Source organism: Sesamum indicum, linkage group LG2, assembly GCF_026168435.1.
Source record: "Sesamum indicum cultivar Baizhima isolate 11 linkage group LG2, ASM2616843v1, whole genome shotgun sequence".
Classification (NCBI taxonomy): Eukaryota; Viridiplantae; Streptophyta; class Magnoliopsida; order Lamiales; family Pedaliaceae; genus Sesamum; species Sesamum indicum.
In genome coordinates this window covers 4,438,935-4,461,480 of record NC_142658.1, presented here as the reverse complement: position 1 = coordinate 4,461,480, position 22,546 = coordinate 4,438,935, and the positions used below count along the sequence as shown (strand labels likewise).

General features: G+C 34.6%; 2 protein-coding genes across 2 annotated transcripts; both read left to right on the top strand.

Moving 5' to 3' along the window:
• Nucleotides 1-1,402: 1,402 nt before the first annotated feature.
• On the top strand, nucleotides 1,403-2,846 carry LOC105179508 (F-box family protein). Its single transcript, XM_011103158.3, has one exon. It carries the CDS (start codon nucleotides 1,555-1,557, stop codon nucleotides 2,701-2,703), a length of 1,149 nt encoding a protein of 382 aa, XP_011101460.2. The 5' UTR covers nucleotides 1,403-1,554; the 3' UTR covers nucleotides 2,704-2,846.
• A 9,764-nt stretch (nucleotides 2,847-12,610) lies between these two features.
• On the top strand, nucleotides 12,611-22,111 carry LOC105179498 (serine/threonine-protein kinase STY8). The gene is made up of 16 exons (XM_011103148.3): nucleotides 12,611-13,362; nucleotides 14,071-14,185; nucleotides 15,013-15,122; nucleotides 15,283-15,396; nucleotides 15,830-15,902; nucleotides 16,323-16,433; nucleotides 16,930-16,980; nucleotides 18,093-18,232; nucleotides 18,322-18,429; nucleotides 19,068-19,141; nucleotides 19,472-19,647; nucleotides 20,220-20,315; nucleotides 20,844-20,924; nucleotides 21,038-21,088; nucleotides 21,461-21,601; nucleotides 21,759-22,111. The coding sequence occupies exons 1-16, from the start codon at nucleotides 13,160-13,162 to the stop codon at nucleotides 21,786-21,788; spliced, it is 1,674 nt and encodes a 557-aa protein (XP_011101450.1). The 5' UTR covers nucleotides 12,611-13,159; the 3' UTR covers nucleotides 21,789-22,111.
• Nucleotides 22,112-22,546: the final 435 nt, after the last annotated feature.

The following is a 22,546-nucleotide window of genomic DNA, read 5'->3' as shown; positions in this document are numbered from 1 at the left end:
ATTTAAATATGAAACTTTTCATAAAGAAACTGTTGTATCCAAGTAGCATATTAGAGAAAAAAATTTAATTTAGACGAGATTTGATTAAATTTAAATTAATTATAAATATAATATACTTATCGTATAATTAAAATATAATTTAAAAAATAATTATAAAATAAATATATTATATTATTTAAATATTTATTTTATAATTAATTTGATCAACCTGGCTTGCTGCTTCCAGCTTATTGAGGAGCTGAAGAGACCACTTCCCGAAAAAAGAAAGGTAAAGAGACGTGTACAATATACCAATTTCTATTGGCTGGGTCCCAACGGTTGGGCGTTGATTGGTGAAAAGGAGGGCCAATTACGTGGCATTGTCCTTTTTTATGTATTTCAGCATAGAACCGGACTCCGAGAGCTGGGACCACCCGATATTTTCTCTTTTTCTTCATCACAAAAGCAGTTGGAGCAGCAGGGTTAAGGTCCCAAAATCATATGCAAATATAATTGAAATATACATATATATATATATTAATATTAATTAAATAACTCTAAGATAAATTAATTTCTTTATGGTAGGGGTAATCCAATAAATAACTCCAGATGGCACATTTGTCTTTCAAAACTAAAAACAATCCCAAATTCTATGAGGAAATGCATTTTTTATTTTTGCGAGTTGGAGTTGAGTGTATGGTGTAATGACTCAAATTATTAATTATTGGTCTCAAGCTCATCTAATAACACGTGGCTCCATATAATATAATATATTCGATCGTCTATAGATATTAACCGATACATTCATAAAATATTTTATTTATTATTATTAGCTCGCACTCTATGGCTCATGTAATATTATTTTTAATATTAATTTTTTAAATATTTAAAGATTTTAATTGGGTGGTTACTCCAACAAACCTAACATTCTATATGAAAGCCATCCATTACTAATTTAGGTAGAGGTGCTTATCCAAATCTATATTCAAGATCATCGTGCAAAGTCATTAACAAATAAATTCTATACCGCTGAGGATCTCAATTAGGAATTTATATAAATCATAATTTAATTTTCAATATACAAAATTTTGGTTTGGTGAGCAATTATTGGAGAGATTGAGCCCACCACGTGAGCGGGTGCAGGGAAGGGGATTGAATATTCAAGAAGATCCACGTGTGGATAAGGCTGAGATTCACTGAATCACGGGGCGGTCCACCATTGCCTTTGCCACACCAGATCAGAATATGTGTTGTTTAACGTCAACTTGTCTGCCGCTGCCCCCATACAAGTTTAAAGCAGACCCTGTAACTGGGCTGGCCCAGTTTAACTTTGATAGTCACCACAAAATGAGCTGCTGAGGAAATCTTTTAGGCCCATATAGCCCTATAGGAATGTTATGTTGAGGCCTGATGCATGATACCAGCCCATTATCTGAAGACGTGGTCAACCACCGATTCAACCTCTCTCCTCTCTCTCCTCCCTAACAATTCTCCGACCAAACATCATCTTCTCAAAATCTCCCAAGTCCCAGTAAGGCAAGATTTGACCCTGTGCTGCAGCGCCAGGCCAATCCCATGGACTCCTCTCCATTCAACAGCCTACCCCAAGACACCCTCCACCAGATCTTCTGCCATCTGCCCCTCCGCCAAATCGCCGCCGCCAAGTGCGTCTGCAAGGCGCTTTATTCCACCCTCTCCTCCCCCTCCTTCCGGCACCTCCTCCGCACCCAATCAGAGCCCCTCTCCCTCCTTGCCCTCAAGCCGTCCCACCGCCACGTGTCCCCCCATCCCAATCTCCACGCCTTTGATCCTGCATCAAATCAATGGCTGAAATTCTCCCTCTCTTTCCTCCCCTTCTCCGCCCTCCACCCCATCACCTCGTCCCATGGCCTTCTCTACCTCTGGGCTTCATCGCAGAATCCGAGGAACGCCACTCCCCAAAATTCCCAAAAAGCCCTCGTTGTATGTAATCCTTTGACCGGGCAGTTTAAAACCCTCCCCCAGCTCGGCTCAGCTTGGTCGCGCCACGGTTCCGTCCTAGCCGGCTCGCTTAGCGTTGTCCTCGTCCTCACAGAGCTCGCCATTCTGTATTATTCTGACAACGGCATTCCTAAAGATGACAACTTTAGTCCCAATGTTTTGAATAATTGGCTCAAGTTTTCATCCAATCTGCCATCGAAACCCCGGAGCCCTGTTTTAATTTCGGATTTTATACTCACATTGTGCGATGTGGGTTCGCCCTGGAGATCACAATGGGCAATGTTCAAGACGAAAATTGTGCATATGGAGAAGACAATGCAGTGGGTTAGGGTGGAAAAGCGCGAGTGGGGAGATATTTTCGACATTTTGAAGCGGCCAAGATTGGTGAAGGCCGGGAACGATCAGAAGGTATACATGGTTGGTGGGTTGAAGAGCTCGTATGCTTTGCAGAGCGCGTGCACCACGATCTTGATATTAAGGTTGGACTTGGAGAGCTTGGAATGGGAGGAGGCAGGAAGAATGCCAGTGGAAATGTATAGGTGTTTTGTGGAGAGTAGTAAGTTTAAGGTGTTTGGTGGGGGGAATAGGGTATGCTTTTCAGCAAAAAGGATTGGGAGGTTAGCATTGTGGGAAGAATATAGGAATGGAAAATCAAACTGGAGATGGGTGGAAGGCGCACCGGGGAGCGGAGACGGGCTTTGTCGTGGATTTGTATTTGAGGCAAGACTTGATGCCATTCCGTAGCCGAGCAGGAACTATGAGTTCTTGGTAATGTTACTGGTGTTTTGCAAATGTAATGTGGATTTAATTGAATAGCATTAATTTGCTAACAATTGAATATGTTGTATTATCTGTGTTATGATCAGACTTATGTTCTGTTTGTGCAATTTGCTGCTACAAATGCTCGTTTAATTTTTGTTATTCTTAATGTTCATAAGCCTCTTAGCACAATTGTTCAGAAACCAAATGAAGTTGCTATAATCATATATAACTATTCTTCTGGACCTCTATTCTCACCTATCAAAAGACAATACGTTTGTTAATTAAGTAAATGTTGTGTCTTTAAGACACCTCGTTATATATTCTTGTTGTATTGCTTGGGGCACTTGAACTGTATTTCTCTTTACATTTCTGTCAAGGTGGCTGTCCCTTTCACTCATTTCAGTGGTAGCCCTTCTTCTTCTAAACTTAGTGGTTGTAACTTTATCTAATCCAACCTAGTGAAGCTTAGGACTTCAAGACGGGTAATATTAACAATTTTAGGAGTGTTTATTAAGTGTGTTTGAATAGGTGAAATGGAGTTGTTCTGGGTTGGTCTAGAGTTGCATTCTTGAATAGTTGGCCTTGAAACTTTCCGGGATGACTATACAGTAGCATTTGGTGTTTTAGATAAGAAGTGTTACATTAATGGAGATTATAGTTAACAAATTCGATTATAAAGTGTCCCATGATAGGCTTAGTACGCTTCCTAAGTCCAGACTTCAATGAGAATAAGAATCTGACTCGTCAGACTGTAAATTGAACTCAATACATGATTTTGTACCATTATAAGTAAAAATCATTGTTTGGATTAAATATAGATAAGCCAAAGAGCTAATGAGGAGCTGAAATATGCCAAAGTTAGATGTCTGAGCCTTAGACGCTGAACCTTAGAACGGAATCCTTAGGTTTAGCTGCTTATCAGTTTCAGTTGTATGAATCTTAACAGGCAAATGTGTTGAACCAAAAATTTAGTATAAGTTGGATTGATACTTGAAGAAAGTAAGGTTGATAAGTAGACTCTTTGTAAGGACATGAATCTTGTCAAATGTTGTCTCTCTCATTAAAGCTGGGATAGTGCACTAATCTTCGGTAGAAGAAGTAGGAAAACCTCTCTGCTGCATTCTGGAAATGTAGAATGAAAACTTCCATGGACACAGTTGTTTCCGTTTATGGTTGCCTTCTTGACCTTAGAGTTGATATGCATTAGTTTTCCGCCAACTCAGAAATATGCAGGAACTGAGAGTTGTTCATTTGTAGCGATGACGTTTCTATATCGAGTTGAATTATTATTGACTGAAACAACTTAGACAAAATTTGGATGTGGAATGAATTACTCTGTGTCAATGTTGCCTCTATATCAATTCTTTTGCATGATTTTTTCTTTTTTTCCGGGATGGTTCTGATGAACCCCAAATGCGAGCTCAGTGTTCAAAAGGAATGATTGATGAATTTTTTGGCTTGGCGAGCCGTAAGTGGTGATTGTTTCGGATTTTGGGCTGGATTGGGCCTTGATATCTGCTGTGGTCTACCTGTAGGCCCAATGAATTCAAATTAATCTGGCCCACCAACTCTCTTGTTGGCTTATTTAATTAATTCTGAAAAATAAGATGATATTTATTGATTAAATTTTGAGTCATAAATTAATTAATAATGTGAATGTTTGTTTATTCTTATAATAAGTAATTATTGATAATGTCAGTATTGATATTCTAATGGAATTAAAGCATAACATAAAAGAAACCAAAGAGGGGCAAATAGTAAAAAAGAAAGTGCAAACAATACCACGACTTTTCGCCATTAAAGCCGCTTCTTCAGGAAAGACACGCTTTTAGGCTGATTTGATCTCTGATTACAAGAACCAGATGCCCTTCACTTAGTTGGATCCTTTTTCTCTGAAAGCTGCACTATTAATAGGAAATTTTAGGCTCCTTTTTTTAATTCTCTCCAAGAGATGTAAACACACACCCCTCCTTTTATTTTCCATCTATTTCTAATTTTCTAATAAAAAAATATTTAATGCCAAATTAAATTTAATTATATAATCAATTGGGAGTTAAAATAAACTGGAGTATCCATCTCATATCAATTACCACCGTAAAGTATTGAAACCTTCAAAAACTTCACTGACCTTTAATTTTTAAATTTGAAAAAGTTCAATTTTTTCATAAAGCAATTTTTTAAACTTAAAAATTAAAAGTTATGGTTTTTCTTTAAGGTTTTAATATTTTGGGAGTAATTAATGTGAGACAGATGCTTCATAAGTTAAAACAACTTATATAAATTTCGAGTTGTTTCTTGTTTCTATTTTTTTTAAAAGACAAAATCGTGAGATCCATAAAAGATTTATACGCATTGGGTGGATAACAATGAGCTTTGGTTACGATTCTTGGTGTGAAGTCTAAATCAAACATGTGGGGGCGAAGTAGACACAGCCCAAAATAACAATTTGGTCCAATATAGGACAGGCCTTTCTAGAAAAGCTGTCCTTTTTAATTACTTCACAAATTGGTACCACATTGGAGGGCATGGAAATAATATTGTATAAATATCTTCATCAATTTGATGAAAAATATCCAAAATTGGTTTCTCTTTTTTGGTATAATGTCACTATCTATGTGAAGGAAGTAGTAAAAAATATCAGAAAATAGTTGAGTACAGTATCCCATATTCAATCAGAACTACTCCCACTTTGCCTCTTAGTACAATTCCCATATATGTGGCTGATTCACATTTCTATCCACTCACACACACACTTTTTGGTCCCATATTTGTATTTATCACTGGGACAAAACTTTCTCAACTAGTGCTGCTCTCTTTCTACCTCTGCAACACCCATTTTTATGTATATAATTTGCATGTGAGTGATGATTTCATACCATTCCCATTCATGTGGATGAGTATCCAAGAAAATTATGGGTTTTGGAAATATGATGATATCATTATTGATATCCATCTTGATCGGAAATTTAATCTATTTGATAAGATTATGTGAATTCGAAAAAAACCACCCCTGAATACCTAGGATTTAGATCCTCTAACGAGACTCGAAGAGCCCTTCTCACGGCCAAGTCAGTAAATTGGACTAATTATATGATCGATATATGATCAAACGATGACACACGTAGTATTTTTCAAGACTGATAATTTGAGTATACAAATTAGATGAGACGGAATCAAAGATTGTGTATTCAAAGAGCAGACAGTAAAAACGTCTTGTATATTGATGACAGGAACAATGATGGAACAGAAATAAATCTTGTTTACATCACTGTCCACCAATGTCAGCTTTGAGCCCAATTCCACATCAACCAGATACATACAATCTGCATAGGCCCCATCTCCAGCACCAAAAACTTGGGGCATTTTTGCTATTATACTCCCAATTTCAATTGAATCAACGTCACATTGGATGTGGACCCATAGCCCAATAGGGAGTCATGGACGGTTTCCCATTATAATTATATTCATCTATTATTATTTAAAAATCTGTGATTGGCATAATATTTGTTAGGAGATTGACATTGATGGGGAATCCAATCCCTTCTCACACTGTGTGTTGTGTGTGTGTGTGTAATTTTCATATTGTTGGTAGGTGAATGCTATTGATAATATTCTTTAATGTTTCTTCCCAAATTATGTGTGTGTGTATATATATATGTAGAATTCCTTTTTTGTAGTTTAATATTACCATCGTTGAGCAAATATTTATTATAGCTGTGAAATGTATAAATTTTACAATTAAAAAATGTATATATCTTTTTTGAATCACTCAAAATATGAATTTACGCACCAGTCGATAATTACATAAATGAATTTAAAGTATAAAATATTATAATCAGAGTATTTGAATGAGCCTACACGTACTCTCTTATTTAGAACATTTTATAAAATGTGCGAAAGAGTGAAATATTTAACAAAAATATGTGCAAATAAGCTTTTAGATATAAAGCTAAGATCTTATAAAATAAATTTTCATTTTTCATACCTATAAACCAAGTTTTGGAAACATATAATCCAAATATATTTTCAAATTTCATACAAAAAGACATTAAAGCTTTTTCATCTCATTAGAAACGCTGGAAACTATAAATAAAAACAGAAACATCCTATAAAAGTGTTTATAAGATCCAAAAAATAAAATATTATGAGCTTATAACTTTCTTTAGAAAAAAAATAAAGAAATTATTAACTCATTACTAAAATCTTAAGGATAAATTATATCGACATCTCTTGAGGCTAAAATATACAATCACTCCATATCTTTTGAAAAATTACAGACGAACCCCCTAAGGGTTGTTAGTGTGATATTTTTCATAGGTGTTTTTAGACGCTTTGCCTCTGAATAGGGGGTGCATATAGTTGTAATTACAATATCAGGATATGTCTTTGTATTTTGCAAAAAAGACGATGATTATTTGTGCATATAATTTATCAAAATATTAATAAATTATCAAAATCGAGCCTTAAGAGGTGTCAATATAATTTATCAAAATCTTAATAAACTCTCTTAAAATTTTCATTACTCACATTTATAAAGTTTACAATTTTACTTTAATCAAACTATTCAAATTTTTAATTTTAAAATAAAATCTAACATCTTATTCTATGTAAAAATTAAAAAAAAAAAAAAGTAACTTTCCACTATTGACAACTTTTGGAGCATGATATCCACATTATCCAATCTCAAGTGTGAAAACTTTGCACTATTGACAACAGCCCCTTGTGGAAATATTCCCATAATTTCACTTACTGTATATATAAAATGTTTGAAGCTTTTTATGTGCATGGAGGGCAGCCCCATGTCAAATCATTGCCATGCTAACATTCATGATTGCTAATTTGATCACTATGTACCAATTTGTTCCAAATTTGCATTTACACCACACTAAAAAGTAGCATCTTTAAAAGTTAAATACATTCATGAGAATAAAATGTTCATCTTGTCTAGAATCAATGTCATGTGGTCATAATTTATGATACCATTTCAAAGTGCCCATTTCCCTTTTTTATGAAACTTAAATTGATGACAAAAATAAAATACCTCAAAATGTAAAAAAGTTCAACCAATGACTTTTTAGATTAAACATTATTTGGATGAATTTTTTAAATGTAAAAAAATTATTTCCAAAACATTTTTAATAATTTCCCCATTATTTAACGAGATAAATTACAACGACTTCTCATTAGGTTTGACATAATTACGAATACTCACTCGTTGTTTGAAAAGTTATAAGTACCCCTTGATGTTTGATAAAATTATGTAATTTTTAGATGAAGGTATGAAATTGTCAGGTATGATCTTATTGTATTATTTTCTTAAAACAATAAAAAAAATTTTAAAAATCGGACTAGAGTGGATGAAATTTTTTTAAAGATTATCCACTTAGTTAACAAAAAAAATTAAAAATTTTAAAAATTATAATTCTTAGTCCAAAAGGGCGTTTGATCAGTTAATCACAAAAAATAGATAAAAATCTAACGGAGACTAATGGAATGAGCTAATTATTAGATGATTATTTAAATCAGATGGGTATTAATATTTTTTCAAACAATAAGAGAATATTCATAATTAATACAAATTTTAAAAAAAAATCTTTATAATTTAATAATTTATCCTTATTTAACGTGACTCATTACTTGTAAGTATTCTAGAAATATACGTACGTACCAATACCATGAATCACATAGGCAGAACGAGGAAGCCGATCAGTACATCTTCTCCCTGGCAGATAAAATAAAAACTGCTAAATTATTAAATGCTAAAACGTGACGTGCAAGTCGCGACTTATGCTTTATATGTTCCTTTCCAATGTATAAAGCGTGGAATTATATTTTATTGTTTTGGGGTTAGGTATAGATCTGTACTTGTTTGACGATATTAAGTGAAATTATTATTTATATTATTTTTATAATTATTCTATTGTTATTAGTTTGAGTTAGCTACAACAAAACATTATATTTTTAATCCCATAAATTAAGATATATACAATTTAATATCATTTGTTATGATTTTCTTATACTACTTTCAATAAGTTATATAAATTTTTCTCATTTTCAGTCCCCACATGACTTTTCTGTCCAATAATTAACGCGTAAGTCACGGACATATTTTGATTAATTATTCCGTAACTTCTCAGTTAACTATTGGATGGAAAAGTCACGTAAACTAAAAAAAAAAACAAAAGAATCTAACTTATTAAATATAATGTGAAAAAATTATAATAAATAAGACTAATTAAAAAAGTTGATAACATATGAAACCAAAAATACAATTACCCGTTAAATGTAGATGAATACATGTCCCATGTTTGACGAAATTGCAACCTTTGCATCCAATGTCTGAGGAGATTCTTTGACATTATATATGCTCTATTTTTGAAATTAAATTTTAGTTGACCCACTCATGGCCGGTGAAGTCTTTTTTATATAGAATTTTATTTCAAATTAAAATTGGGGAGTTGTGAATTTTTAAGTTATTATCCATCCATTAATAAATCTAAAAATATATAAAGATGGGCACATAGAATTCATCCAAAAAGTATATGTACATAATCCTCGGAAACTGTTGTATCTATTCGCTTCTAGATAAATTAAGGAGAATATTATTTTATTTTTTTGGAATAATTAGAGAATATGAACCTCAATTGTTCAATGTGGATCGAATTTTTACGGGTCTAAGACCCCAGTAGTCTAGTGGTAGTACACTTTATGAATTGGGTATAAAATCAAAATCCGAGTGCGGTGATGTACTACTTACCTTAAACAGCCTCAATCATTTTACCCAAGAAATGCTTAAAAGTACTCAAAAAGGAAGGCTGTTATTACATCGTTGTTTCCACACGTCCATTGTATTTCTACTCTGTAATTAATTTATGGTCTTCATGCTATTTTCTAACTAATAATAATAACTCAAGTTAAAATGGCTCAAATTATTATATTTATTATATAATTAATTTTATTCTGATCATATCCGATTCGGGATAAAATTTTTGCCTGTTTATCTTTTTTGTGTAAGTTGGAGGACAAGCATTTGTCGCTTAACCAGTGGTTAAAAGGCATCTGAAAACTTCAAACAACAATCTGAAGGTAAATGGTCAAATAACCACCAATAAAATTATCCCTAACATCAATTTCCTAAAATTCTCCTCGTCACGTGTGTAAATACAAACGTATCCCTTAATCATCCATCTACAGACTACGTGGCTAACGTTGTGGTTACCTTTGGTTCGGACAAAACGCCTTCGCTGCTATACCTATACCCTCAACACTTGACGGTATAAACATGAGAATGACAGTTGCTTGTGCCTAATTTGTTGTTGAAGTTTGGTTGAATCTCAAAAACCAATTCATTACATTTTTGCAACTTTTCAGTAAAGGCAAATTGCTTCTTACATGATTTTTGCTTCTTATTATAAGGAACATTCTAATTTGAGTAGAAATTTTAGGTAATAGCTCAATTCTATAAACATTGTGAGTGGATTTTAGTCCAAATCAAGTTCGGCCGAATTAAAATCTAATTATAGTAATATATTATTTTTTTTAAATTGTATATCAATTAGATAATAAATATATTATATATTTATCATATAATTAATTTAAATTTCGACCAAACTCAATTTAAATTAAAATTATTTATGCTGAAGACTGAAGCTTTACTTACATTGGAAAAATAACCTTTATTCAACTTGTTATCACATTTGCAAGTTTATTGACTTATTAGGGTTTTGTCCATGTCCCAAACCCAAAGCCTTTTATAGAAAAGGAGAAAATAAAATTGACACGTGCGTAGGAAGCTACTTTATTTCTATACTATATATATATATATACACAACAAGAAAAAAAAAAGGCAAAAAAAAAGGAAAGGAACATATATGTTCACATCTATAGTTTTTTTGTCACATGGCACCTAAGTAAAACAACTTTTAAAATTTCCAACATATTTCTATATTTGTTTTTAGATAAATTACAATAAATTTTCCTAAAATTTAGCATAATTATAAGTATTACATTATTATTAAAATTTAGCGATAGCCCTTGGAGTTTAACATCCTCTAACAATCAGCCAAATCTGTAGGTCCCTGTTAGGTTTTCATTCATTTTTTGTTGTAAACTGATCAATGTCTTTATAGATTATGGATTATAATTTAATTTATTTTCTAAAATATCTGAATTTTTTATGGAGTAAGTGAATTTTTTTTTATCCACATCATTCGATTTTATAATTTTTTATTTTTTAAAAAAAATACAGTAAGGGCAAAATTGATAATTACAAACCTCCATTCAAAAAATTATATACTTTCATCAAATATCAGGGAATATTTGTAATTATACTAAATTTCAAGAAGCTCGTTGTAATTTATCCTTTATCTTTTTAAAAAATAATAGAGGCCATATTTGTTCTTTAATATATATATATATGTATATAATAATGATATTTCATGATTTATATTTCAATGCATCTCTATAATTATTAAATTATACATAGTTATAGGATGATGAATTGTAATAAATTAATGTAACATGAGGGGGTGATTCATGCATTAAATTTCAAATTGATTGGTAGTTCCAAGAACCACATTTAATATACATAAAATCAGTGTTGATGAGTGTAGAAAGGAGATACGTTCATAAGTACTTGGACTCTTTGTCGACACGATCACATAATCAATTCAACTCTATCAAGTCGGTAGCATTTGAATAAACAATTGAGAGTTCCAAGCCACAATAATAAACTACGGCCAATTGGTAGTTTGGCTGTGAGCGGATGGATAATACATATCGGCATGCACCAAATTCCATTCTCCCTTTAATTTCATAAATCATTTCAATTTTATTTGTCTTGTTTAATTAAAACTCTCAACTCAAAGATCCTCATCAGCTTTCCAAACATGAAAATTAAAGTCACGGAAATGGAACAAAGGTAAGCGATCCAAACACATTTTAAATATGTATTAAGTGTAATATTATTTTCATTGATGCGGATAAAATAAATAAAATTCAAGATTGTGAAAGTAGGCTTAAAATACATGGGCCCACAATCATGAAAGGCTCAAAAGAGCCCATCAAGTACGCAAATCAGCAAAAGGTAAGGGATGAGAGACACATGGCAATATCGTATAGACGAATAGGTGTCGTCCATACAACTGGTATTAGGTATATATACTCGAGCATTTACGGTGAACATATTAACTAGCATTTATATTCATACAGATGCACGATCTATTTATAGAAGCGATTTGATTTGAGCGTTGGAGTACCGACATCGAGTCAAGTCCCGCGCTTATTTTTTGTGCAAATTCCAAGCCCGTTTTCTGTATTTTCAACCCAGACATCGGGCGACATACGACCTTTAAAGATTGAACCCCATCTTTAATTGTCAACATACGAATGCAATTATTCTACAAAGGCTAATTTCTAATTTCATACTTTTTCAGTCGTAATAACCAAATAAGTTTAAGAATATCAAATTGAGGTGCTTTCCCACTTAAGTTTTTCTTATTCAGATAAAAATATTTAAAAAAGATTAGTCATTTTTTTAAAAATAATTCACATACATATATTGAAAGAACAAAGGAAAGAAAATTGAAGCCCGATGTATGCTACAGACAGTATGCTTTGATTTTCAAGAACAAAATAAAAAAAAAAAACTATAAGCTGTGGGTTTGGGTAAAAGAAAGATTTTGACCAAAAAGGAAGAAGAAAAAGTGTAAACAGAAAGCAAAGAAAACGCGGGTGCATTGATCACAAACCCGTAATTCTTACAAGGTCCAGTGCCCCCGCCCGTAATTTGTACACAAATCCTTAATTAGGTTTATCTAACAACCCCAACCCCAACCCCCCCCTATATTTTTTATTTACATATCCAGAACCCTATCCACTACCCCCACTCCACTTTTTCCTCCCATAGTCCCCCACCTCCCTCCCTCCTCTCTCTCTCTCTCCCTCTCTCACACACACACAACAACACACACTTGCTTCTCTCTGTGTCTTTCTCTCTCTCTCTCTCTCACACACACACACACAACACACACTTGCTTCTCTCTGTGTCTTTCTCTCTCACACAACCAGACACATTTGTTTGCAAGTAAAGTCTATAAACCAGAGGGGTCTGTAGTCTTTATCAGAAGAACCAAAAACTGACATTCTTCAACTTCAAACCAAAATTTTCTCTCTCTTATTACAGTACAGTTTTTGTGAACAAAACCTCTGTCTGCTACAGTAATGGAGGACAAATTTGCCCCTCCCTTCTCGGTGAAATACCCAATCCCGCCCCCCTCTTTTTAGATTCTACCGACCGTTGGGATAAAAGATACCGTTCCGATGGAAGTCATTTAGCTTGCTTAATCTCTCTCTCTCTCTCTCTCTTTTTAACACGTGACAATAATATTTTTGCTGTATATAGAGGTGTATATATACGTACTTATTGCCGTATGCATATATGGATTTCGTGGAGGAGGTAGGGGAGAGTTCGTCGCCGCCGCGGAGCTACGGCAGCTTTGGCGGAGGAAGTGGCGGAGGAGGAAACGATGTCATCAGGAATGATGTGTATAATCGGCTGATAGAGAATAGAAACGAAGAGGCCATTAGTAATCCTGATTTCCGCGAGCTGTTGGAGGCTCACTTCAATCGCCTGCCTCCGAGGTCTGTGTGTGTAGTGTGAAATGTATAATAAACGGATACTTATACGTGTGTGTGTTGAATTGATTAGTGTTTTTTTCTTTTTTCATTTTAAAACTTCTTTTCCCCCTAAATATGTGTATAAGTTTATTGATGAATTCTGAGCGTGTATGTTCTGAATAAGAAAAAGCGGGTGTATGTAGTTCTGAATCATTCAGTATTCTTTTTTACTTTGCTTTTGTGTGCATAGGATTGTTAATGTTCTGTGTATTATACTATTCCTAGAGAAAAAGGTTGTACTTTATGTACTTGTTGAATCTATTGGTGAAGTATGCATATATATATGTATGAATTGTGGCTTTACTTTTCCACTTCGTGTATGTATGTATGCTAGATTCTACTGAAACACATGCTTTTGATTTAAGCTTGAATGTATTGAATTATTACTATAGGATTTTGTTGTATTACACTGGATTAAAAAGATATGAAGCTGAGGTCTTTAAGAAAGTGTGTGGTACTTTGAGTAGATTTTTTAGTGATACATCTCTTAGAGTTATGTCTCATATTCGATAGTTGGCACTTAGGGAAGGGGTTGGGGTTTTGGAGCTTATATTCAGTAGTAAAATTTGATCGAATCAATGGTTAGTATCTTTTGTAAATGTTTACTCAATTATTGTTCCAGATATTCTGGTGCTGCGCCTTGATGGATTTTGGTGTTATTGTGTTTTTCAGTTATGGGCTGGATATCAACATGGATAGAGTGGAAGATGTGTTGTTACATCAAAAGCTTCTAACAAGGGCAAAGGATCCTGATAATCGACCTGTTTTCCACATCCGTTTTATGGAGGTAAAAAGATTTGTTGTCCTTTGGTACTTGGTCAGATACCACATTTTTAAGATGATCCATGGTTGAATAGGACATAAAATGATCCACAACCCAGTGGAAATAGTATTATGCTTCTAGTGTCATTGGAGCTTTAAGACCATGAATTTACTCTATTATGTTTTACATGGTTCGGATATTATATTGTAGGAAGGTGACAAGAATATGGATGGGATGTCCGTTCTCTGGATAAGTGTAAGAGCAGAGAGAAAGAATTTAAAGAACTAATAGGGCAGGGCTGAAAAAGAAGCAACTTTGAAGTATTGAGTCTACAACATGTCATTGTTTACAAGGAAATGAGATTCATGGAACGTTCTGGTTAAGTAATCCTGATATATAACGTTTACTTATTTTAGCTTATTATCCAAATCAAGCATGGAAAGGATGGAAACTTATCTGGTCATATTTGTAACTGAGGTTTGTATACTAGAATAGTTTCACCAACAGTATACCTTGGTAAGTTCCCCACAGAAATACATCTTGCTTATTGTAGCCTGAGCTAATGTCTTAGAAAAACTAGCGCAAATGAGTTTGAACTTTGCTATGTTTGCCTTGCAAGGCACCTTTCCCTGTCTGCCTTTTTCTGCAAACTGCAGAAAGTTCAAATATGATAACTTTGCTTTGCCTAGGATAGTAATCTAAGATGTTTGTCCTTCATGAGAACATTGGTTCACTTCTCGTCAAGTTTGATGCATTTTATTTGCAGAACTTATTTATTCATCCAAGGGTCTTTTCAGCTATATATACATCATGCTTGTCCTTCTGTTTCTTTATTGTTTATCCTTGCGCAGAATGTTGGATCTAGAGGTGATGATCTTGACGGCGAACAAGTTCTGAGTGTCCCCCCCGTCTCACTCCCACATGGTAGTGTCAGCAACGGTGTCCAGTCACTCAATGACAGGTACTTATCATGTTAAGTAGATGGTTAAGCAATTGCAAGGATCATCACCTCATTAGTCTACATAATAATCTGCTGCTAGCTGAGGTGAAGTTGCTGTATGCTTGTGGATGTGTTGATGTGGCTACTAGTCCTTTTATCCTCTGACTGTAACTGAAAACAGGAACTCTGGGGGTGACTTTGAGACTTGTTCTAAGCTTGAGGATCTAAATTTGGACGTTAGGAAGATTTCGGATGGTATAAACAGGGAAACTTCTGCAGAAGATCTTTCCAGAAGGTAATTCTTGTCCATTCTTTCGCTTTTGGTCCTTGGCTTGTTGGAGGGGGAAATCAATTGGTTATCCCTTTAAATGTTTGATTAAGTTTTCACACAATAATGATGGAGAAGCTAAATCAATCTATCATGGAAATTTAGGTTAGAACAACTTTTAAAGAACTACAAGTATGGATGATCAAGACTTGTTTGCTGTCTTTGATCTAGAACTACAGTTGGGCCTATTATGTTTTGGTGGATATATGGTCATGCTTTAGTTGCCCCAAAAATTTTGTGATAGTTTTGATTAGAGTCTGAAGTATGTTGGTTTTATAGAATAGGTATTTTGGCGAATTGTGGCATTACACTTCTCATGATATGTAATTATATGATAAGTCTACTATTCGGTCTACTCCATTTTAAAAAATGTAGATTTAATATATAGATGTTGTTGCAGGCAGGAAACATCGCAGACGCCAATTCATGAAATTATATTTTCAACTATTGACAAGCCAAAGCTTCTCAGTCAGGTAGATAAGAGGGTGATTCTGCTTTATTTTGGTAGATATGTTCTGGGGGTAGGAGATGATTTGCAATGCTTTGGGCTTCATTTTCTAGTGTTTTCATTACTCCAGCAGTGGCTATACTGCATATGTTCTTGGTCAACTTTCTAAAAGCTGCTGTCGTTGTTCTCCGAGCAAAATGGAGCAGCGTCAGTATTGTTTTGCCAGTTAAGCTTGATAACCCGGTACTGGAGCATGTGGCTGTCTTCTGCTTTTGATTCTTTTTCTTTCCTTTCTTTCTCCCTTTATCTCTTTCTTCTTTGTCATACTTTTTCCTCTCTCTCTGCTCGTGTATATTTGTCGTATCTTGTGACTTTAGCAACGGATGATTCAGATTATACTTGTCCCTACACTGTAGAAACTTTTGAATGTTTATCTCTTTTGCAGCTTTCAGCTTTACTCTCAGACATAGGACTTAATATTCGTGAAGCTCATGTATTTTCCACAACAGATGGCTACTCTTTGGATGTATTTGTTGTTGATGGATGGAATACTGAGGTGACTTGGTTTAGACTAATCAAATTTGTGAATTTAAGCTCTATTTCAGAATCATGCATTTTGCATTACATGTGGAGTAATTGTGGTATCTGGATCCAACATAAGAGATAGAATACTATTCCCCCCTTGAAACCAGCATTGCACATAAGAAATTCATGCGGATAATTCTATAATGTAAATTTATGTAAACTATAAGTTGATACCTGTAAGAAACTTGTTTGTTTCGGATATACTCAAGCCATACCTAGATACATATACCATTGAAGGTTTATAATTTCTCCCCATATGCTTTGAGTTACAACCAATAAATGAACTACAATTTTTTGCATCGGAAAGGCCAAACATTATTTTGCTCAAATCAACTTTTAGCAGATGTGCATACATTATAATTGTCACAGGACTGCATGTAATTACTCATAAAGGGAACCAAGATTATGCTTTATTTTTTACTGGGAACTGCGTGGAAATGTTCCTGACTTTGCAATATTGTCTGTAGGATACTGAAGGTTTATATGATGCTATGGTAAAAGCAATTGCTGGAAGTGAGGTAGCTGTTACGGACTATAATTATCTCATTTTGTTTCTCATGCCGGCTCTTTCCCTTCTATCCTCCTCCTTGTTCTGGTCTTCTATATTCAGTGTTCTTCTAATCCAATGTTATGGATTCTTTTTACTTTTTGGCTCCTAAAACTAAAGTTCATGTAATTTTTGCTTCATGGTCCCATGCTGCATGATAGGTAAATTGGGCATCAAAGCCTAGTCTATTGAAAATAGTACATTCCTGCAGAACCTGGTTTAAGTTGCCATACTTCTACATTAATTTTCAAAATGCAAACTTAATTTTGAGAATTACAGATTTACACCCAATAGTATGTTACAATTGAGTATTGCCGTCGATTGAAATGCTTTAACAAGGTTAAAATCAGATTGACATTGGTTTGACTTCCTAAGAAACCAATCTTGGATTAGTCCAAACTCAGACTAATTAAACTAGGGTAGCTTGGTGTTCTTTTCTGTGATCCTTACCTTTTGGCTATCCGAAAAAGTGCTTGGACATGTTAATGCTTGGCTTGATGAACGGCTCACAACGAGCTATTATTGACTCTACTTGAACTTAGTTTGACCATTCTATTTTTTCATCCCTGATGTAGGCTAGGTATACATTATCGAAGAAAATATTGAATGCAACAAACATAAAAATAGGACCAAAGTTTTTTCTCAACACTGTCAACAAGTTGGTGCATATCTAAGAGGAGCCATGTCCACCAGACTCATTGTTTTGTATCTTATATGTCTCTTGCACAGTGATCGATCTTTTCTGTAAGGCTGATTGAAAACTCTTATTGCTTCATGCTAGTTACATGTAGATAATTCTCCTATATGCTTACATAAGGAACATGTGTGAACTTAAGAAAATAAAGATATTGAGTTTTGAGAGAGTCAACCCTCAAATTTTTTGAATGACATGTCTGATCCCTATCCAACCTCTTTTATGTCATGAGTGTTACTCTTGAACTGCCTAAATTACCATTTATTATTGCCTCTCCTCTTCTTATGGTGATGTGGCCTGTCAAATTCTCTATCTGTTCTTTAAGAGTCGCCTTGTCTATAGGTGAAGATCAGAGTTGCGTCTCAAGTTCTGTGCTTCGTTTTATTTAGGGATCATGGTCAGGTTCTTCACACTCCCAGTCAATTGTGGAGAAAGCTATTGCTGCACAAACCAAAACTGAAGATTGGGAAATTGATTGGAGATTGTTGAAGATTGGGGAAAAAATTGCTGCTGGATCTTGTGGAGATCTGTTAGTTCACTGCCATATGTAGAATTTCTTGATTTGCTTTTTCCATCTTCCCTATTATGCTGACATTCCAACATGTTTTTAATAACAAGGTATCGTGGAGTATATCTTGGTCAGGATGTTGCTATCAAGGTCCTTAGATCTGAACATTTGAATAACTCGCTGGAGGTTGAGTTTGCACAGGAGGTTGCTATTCTGAGGTATTTATGGTGGTTGTTCCTCAAATTAATCATTCAAGCGTCAATTGGTTGCTAATTTGCTGAATAGTAAGTTGTAGCTCTTCCATGAGTTATCTAACAAATATAGGCCAAGGTGGTTTTCATGGAAAAGAGGGTATCTTGTCCTAATTTCTCATTTTCATTCTACAATGTCCTCCTCTTCATCCGTAAAGTTCCTTTGACATACTGGTGCTGCTTCTTCTGTATAGCATTTTTCTTATTGGTATCATCAACTTCTTTTGTAGCCAATGCCTTGTAATGAAAATTCTAACAAGTCATCACTATCTTAAGCATAATATGTTGTTGCGCTAGCTAAAACATAACAAGCAAATGCAGTCAGCTGAATTGTTGCATGCTCTTTTGACACTCAATTAGTTGTCTTTCTCTTGGATTGCTTCTGAAATCAACATTATTCTCACCCTATCCTTGATAAAAAGAAATAGAAAAGCAAGAATAAAACATCCAATATATGCAGTTGAAATTTTGAATGGTGACTTTTAGAGTACTTTGCAACTGTGCTAACACACCCTAGTCCACTTATATAGAACTTAACATTTTCCAATTCTACTTAAGGAAATTATAGAATGATATTACAATAACTTCTGTTTGTTTGGGTGCAGACAGGTACAACATGGAAATGTTGTACGTTTCATTGGTGCTTGTACAAAGTTACCACATTTATGCATAGTCACAGGTACTGCACTTTCTAGGAGAAAGTGGCATTTTTTAATTATATTATTCCTCTTCTGATAGTTTCTCAAATTATATAAATTTCATTAAAATATTCCTATAAGCTAAAATTTGCTAGTAGAAGTTTTTATTGTAAGTGTTAAGTCTGAAACCAATTTCAAATTACGCCAACCATTGAACGAACTGCTATATTTCTGTTAATTTATTTGACATTCTTGTGCTCATGTCTCTGCTTGTTGCATTGAAAGCCACCGGATAATTCTGCTGCACTTTTTACTTGGACTAGTTCTGGATGCTCTCTGATTTATCTATGTCACCTGGGTCTTGTTTCCAGAGTACATGCCTGGGGGGAGCCTATATGAATATTTGCATAAGCATCATCTTGTCTTGAAGCTCCCGCAGTTGTTGAAGTTTGCAATTGATGTCTGCAAAGGGATGGAGTATCTGCATCAGAAGAATGTTATTCACAGGGATTTGAAGACTGCAAATTTGCTTATGGACACTTGCAATGTAAGTCCATCAGAATTCAGATTTTTGGCTCGGACTGTTAATTGCATCTTGATGTTTGATGCTCCCTTCATCTTTCTGATCGAATACATAGGATTTACATAAATCATTAGGGTCATGGAATTAATTTCTACATTAATGTGATGTGGGGAATTCAGTCTCTGAGCTGCACATGGTGGTTATATGGCATGCCATAAAGTATTATGGAATGATTTCCTCAGTATTGGACTGCATGTAAGGGCTGGGGATTCAATATATCAACGGGAAGGGAATAAACACCCCAAAACCAGGTTCGGTTGTCTTCACTCTGGACAATGTAAGATCAGTTGACTTTTTCACCCTGTAAAGGCGATCATAATATGAGGTCATTTTCCTCATTTAATCACACAGATAGTAAGTTGATTTATGGAGTGTAAATCAAGAACTTCTGCTGTATGCCTTCTTACTTGATTGAATGTGAGGACAGAAAGCATGGAGATCTGTTTTCTCTGTCAATTCCTGGAAAAATGCTGAATCCTTTAGAATTTCTTTTCAGTTAATAACTTATGCTGATATGTCTGGTAATTTGTTTCAAGGTTGTTAAGGTGGCAGATTTTGGAGTTGCTCGGTTCCAGAACAATGGTGGGGTGATGACAGCGGAGACTGGAACCTATCGGTGGATGGCACCAGAGGTACAACCCTTTTTAACTTGTACCAGGGCAGTACTTTTATGACTCTGCAATTGTGTTGTTTTCAACACTTCATTGTCGATTCACTATTTTGATTACTGTGACAACTTTCTTCCCTCATAGCCAAAATGCTTTGGATATAACTATACACATTAATGGCTTGAGTTAAATCTGCTTTCAATGTCCAATATGTTAATATCTTAAAATGCTGTTTGAGATGTTATTAATGTTAACAATTACATGTACAATTTAACTGTAATCAATGAAGATGAATAAGTTAAACGAAATACATTTGTGCTGTGCAACTCAAACGTTGTTCCGTAGATACACATGCCTGGCAAAAGAACTGGCTCTTTCTCAATTTCTATGTACTCGATGGTTTTTTTTAATAAAATCTTGGGCTGGTGCTCTCAAATCTGAATGTATTGATTGCCAACATACCATTTGCACATATTCTCTCTTTTATTTATTTTCTTTGCGTCTTAGTTGCTATCTAACCTGTTACGCGTTTCTCATCCTTGTTTCACCCAGGTGATAAATCATCAACCATATGACCAGAAAGCAGATGTGTTCAGTTTTGCTATAGTTCTTTGGGAGCTTGTGACCGCCAAGGTATTTTTGAATTTTTGTCATCTAAATAAAACTTGGTTCAAGAAAAGATCCATGCGGCTTACACAAGTACGATTCATGGATTCATCCATCTTCTTTTTCTTTCTTACTTGCAGGTTCCTTATGATACCATGACTCCTCTGCAAGCTGCCCTGGGAGTGAGACAGGTTTGTGAACTTATCCATGACATGTTCTGTTTGGTCGTCTGTGGGATGTTATGCAACAAAAATTGCCATTAATTTATGATTCTGCATCTCCTAATCCATAATTATTCTTCGTGTAATTCTATATGCTTGACATAGAGTCAAAACTTATAATCTGTTTAACTTGCAATTTTTGCAACATCAGTGAAATCAAAACTGAGCAATATAAACCAAAATTGGAGAAATCTCAGGTAGGATCAGCCTGCAAGTTTGGCTGGTAAAAATAATTTTTCTACTCGAAACCTCAGTACTTGAGCAGAGGTTATTAACAAAATTAATTTGACTGAAGCGAGGAATATGGTAGCAACTTTGATTTGCATGTCTTGTATGTGATAGGGTCTTCGCCCTGAACTCCCAAAAAATGCACATCCCAAGCTGTTAGACCTGATGCAAAGATGTTGGGAAGCAGTTCCTAGCAACCGACCTTCCTTCAGTGAGATCATAATTGAACTTGAGGAACTCCTACAAGAAGTAAAGGTATTTTTGTTTGGGAAATAAAACCTGTGCATTCTTTAAATCGTGATGCTGGAAATCACCAGGGACCTTGGTGGTCCTGTTTCTCCCGAGAACTTTCCCATTTATTTCGATAAGACTGTCATTTATGAATAATTTGCCTGAATTGCAAACTTTGCAGGATACTTGTGGTGTACCCAATGGCTGCTGAGTATATAACACTGGGATTGCATTGCACATTTTGATACTAACTAGTAAGAATTGCTTTTGTCATCTTTCTTTCTTTTGCTTTTCTTTTCCGGCCTTGATATGGATATAGAGTTAACTCAATTACATGGCACTGAGACACTCAGCAGGAACAAAAAGTATCTCTGTAATATAAAACCATACTAGGCTGCAATTTTGAATAGGAAATTAACGACCAATCACTGTACCTGTAAAGATATTGAGTTGTGACCGACAGTATTTATTCAGATTACTCTGCTCCCGTTGTTCCTCATAATTAATTGAGATGAGTTCCACATTCAAACAGAACCCCAACACAATACTTTGTACTAATAGTGTTATTATTTGATTGTATTGGTCATTGATTTGATCACATAGAAATAGTAAAAAACAAATGCAAATTCGGAAGCAGCATTTGAGGAAGATAGCTCTGTGTTACATTAATTTGATATTGAATGCTACCCGACTCATTTCACTAGAATCTTTTCCTATAAATATCCATGCTTTGTGCGGAAGGACAAGAAAAAGATGGGTTCGTTCACTTGGAATACAAATTCAGAAATGGAGCACATGCAATGTTCCAATAGTAGGAAGATCATATCTTTTGTATGAGGAAGAAAATTTTACTTGTAAACAAATTTGAATGCTGGATATTGGGTTAGGCAATAGTAATGGAGCATGGAATTTGAGAGCTCAATGCAAAACAAGTGCTGTAGTGTTGCCCAACCGTTTAAGGTTTTGTGA

Bases quoted from the DNA above. Each gene is read 5' to 3' on its own strand.
- LOC105179498 (XM_011103148.3), top strand. From the start codon at position 13,160: ATGGATTTCGTGGAGGAGGTAGGGGAGAGTTCGTCGCCGCCGCGGAGC. The intron at 15,123-15,282 runs GTACTTATCATG...AACTGAAAACAG, and splicing joins GTCCAGTCACTCAATGACAG to GAACTCTGGGGGTGACTTTG. The intron at 16,981-18,092 runs GTAGCTGTTACG...CGTTTTATTTAG, and splicing joins AAGCAATTGCTGGAAGTGAG to GGATCATGGTCAGGTTCTTC.
- LOC105179508 (XM_011103158.3), top strand. From the start codon at position 1,555: ATGGACTCCTCTCCATTCAACAGCCTACCCCAAGACACCCTCCACCAG.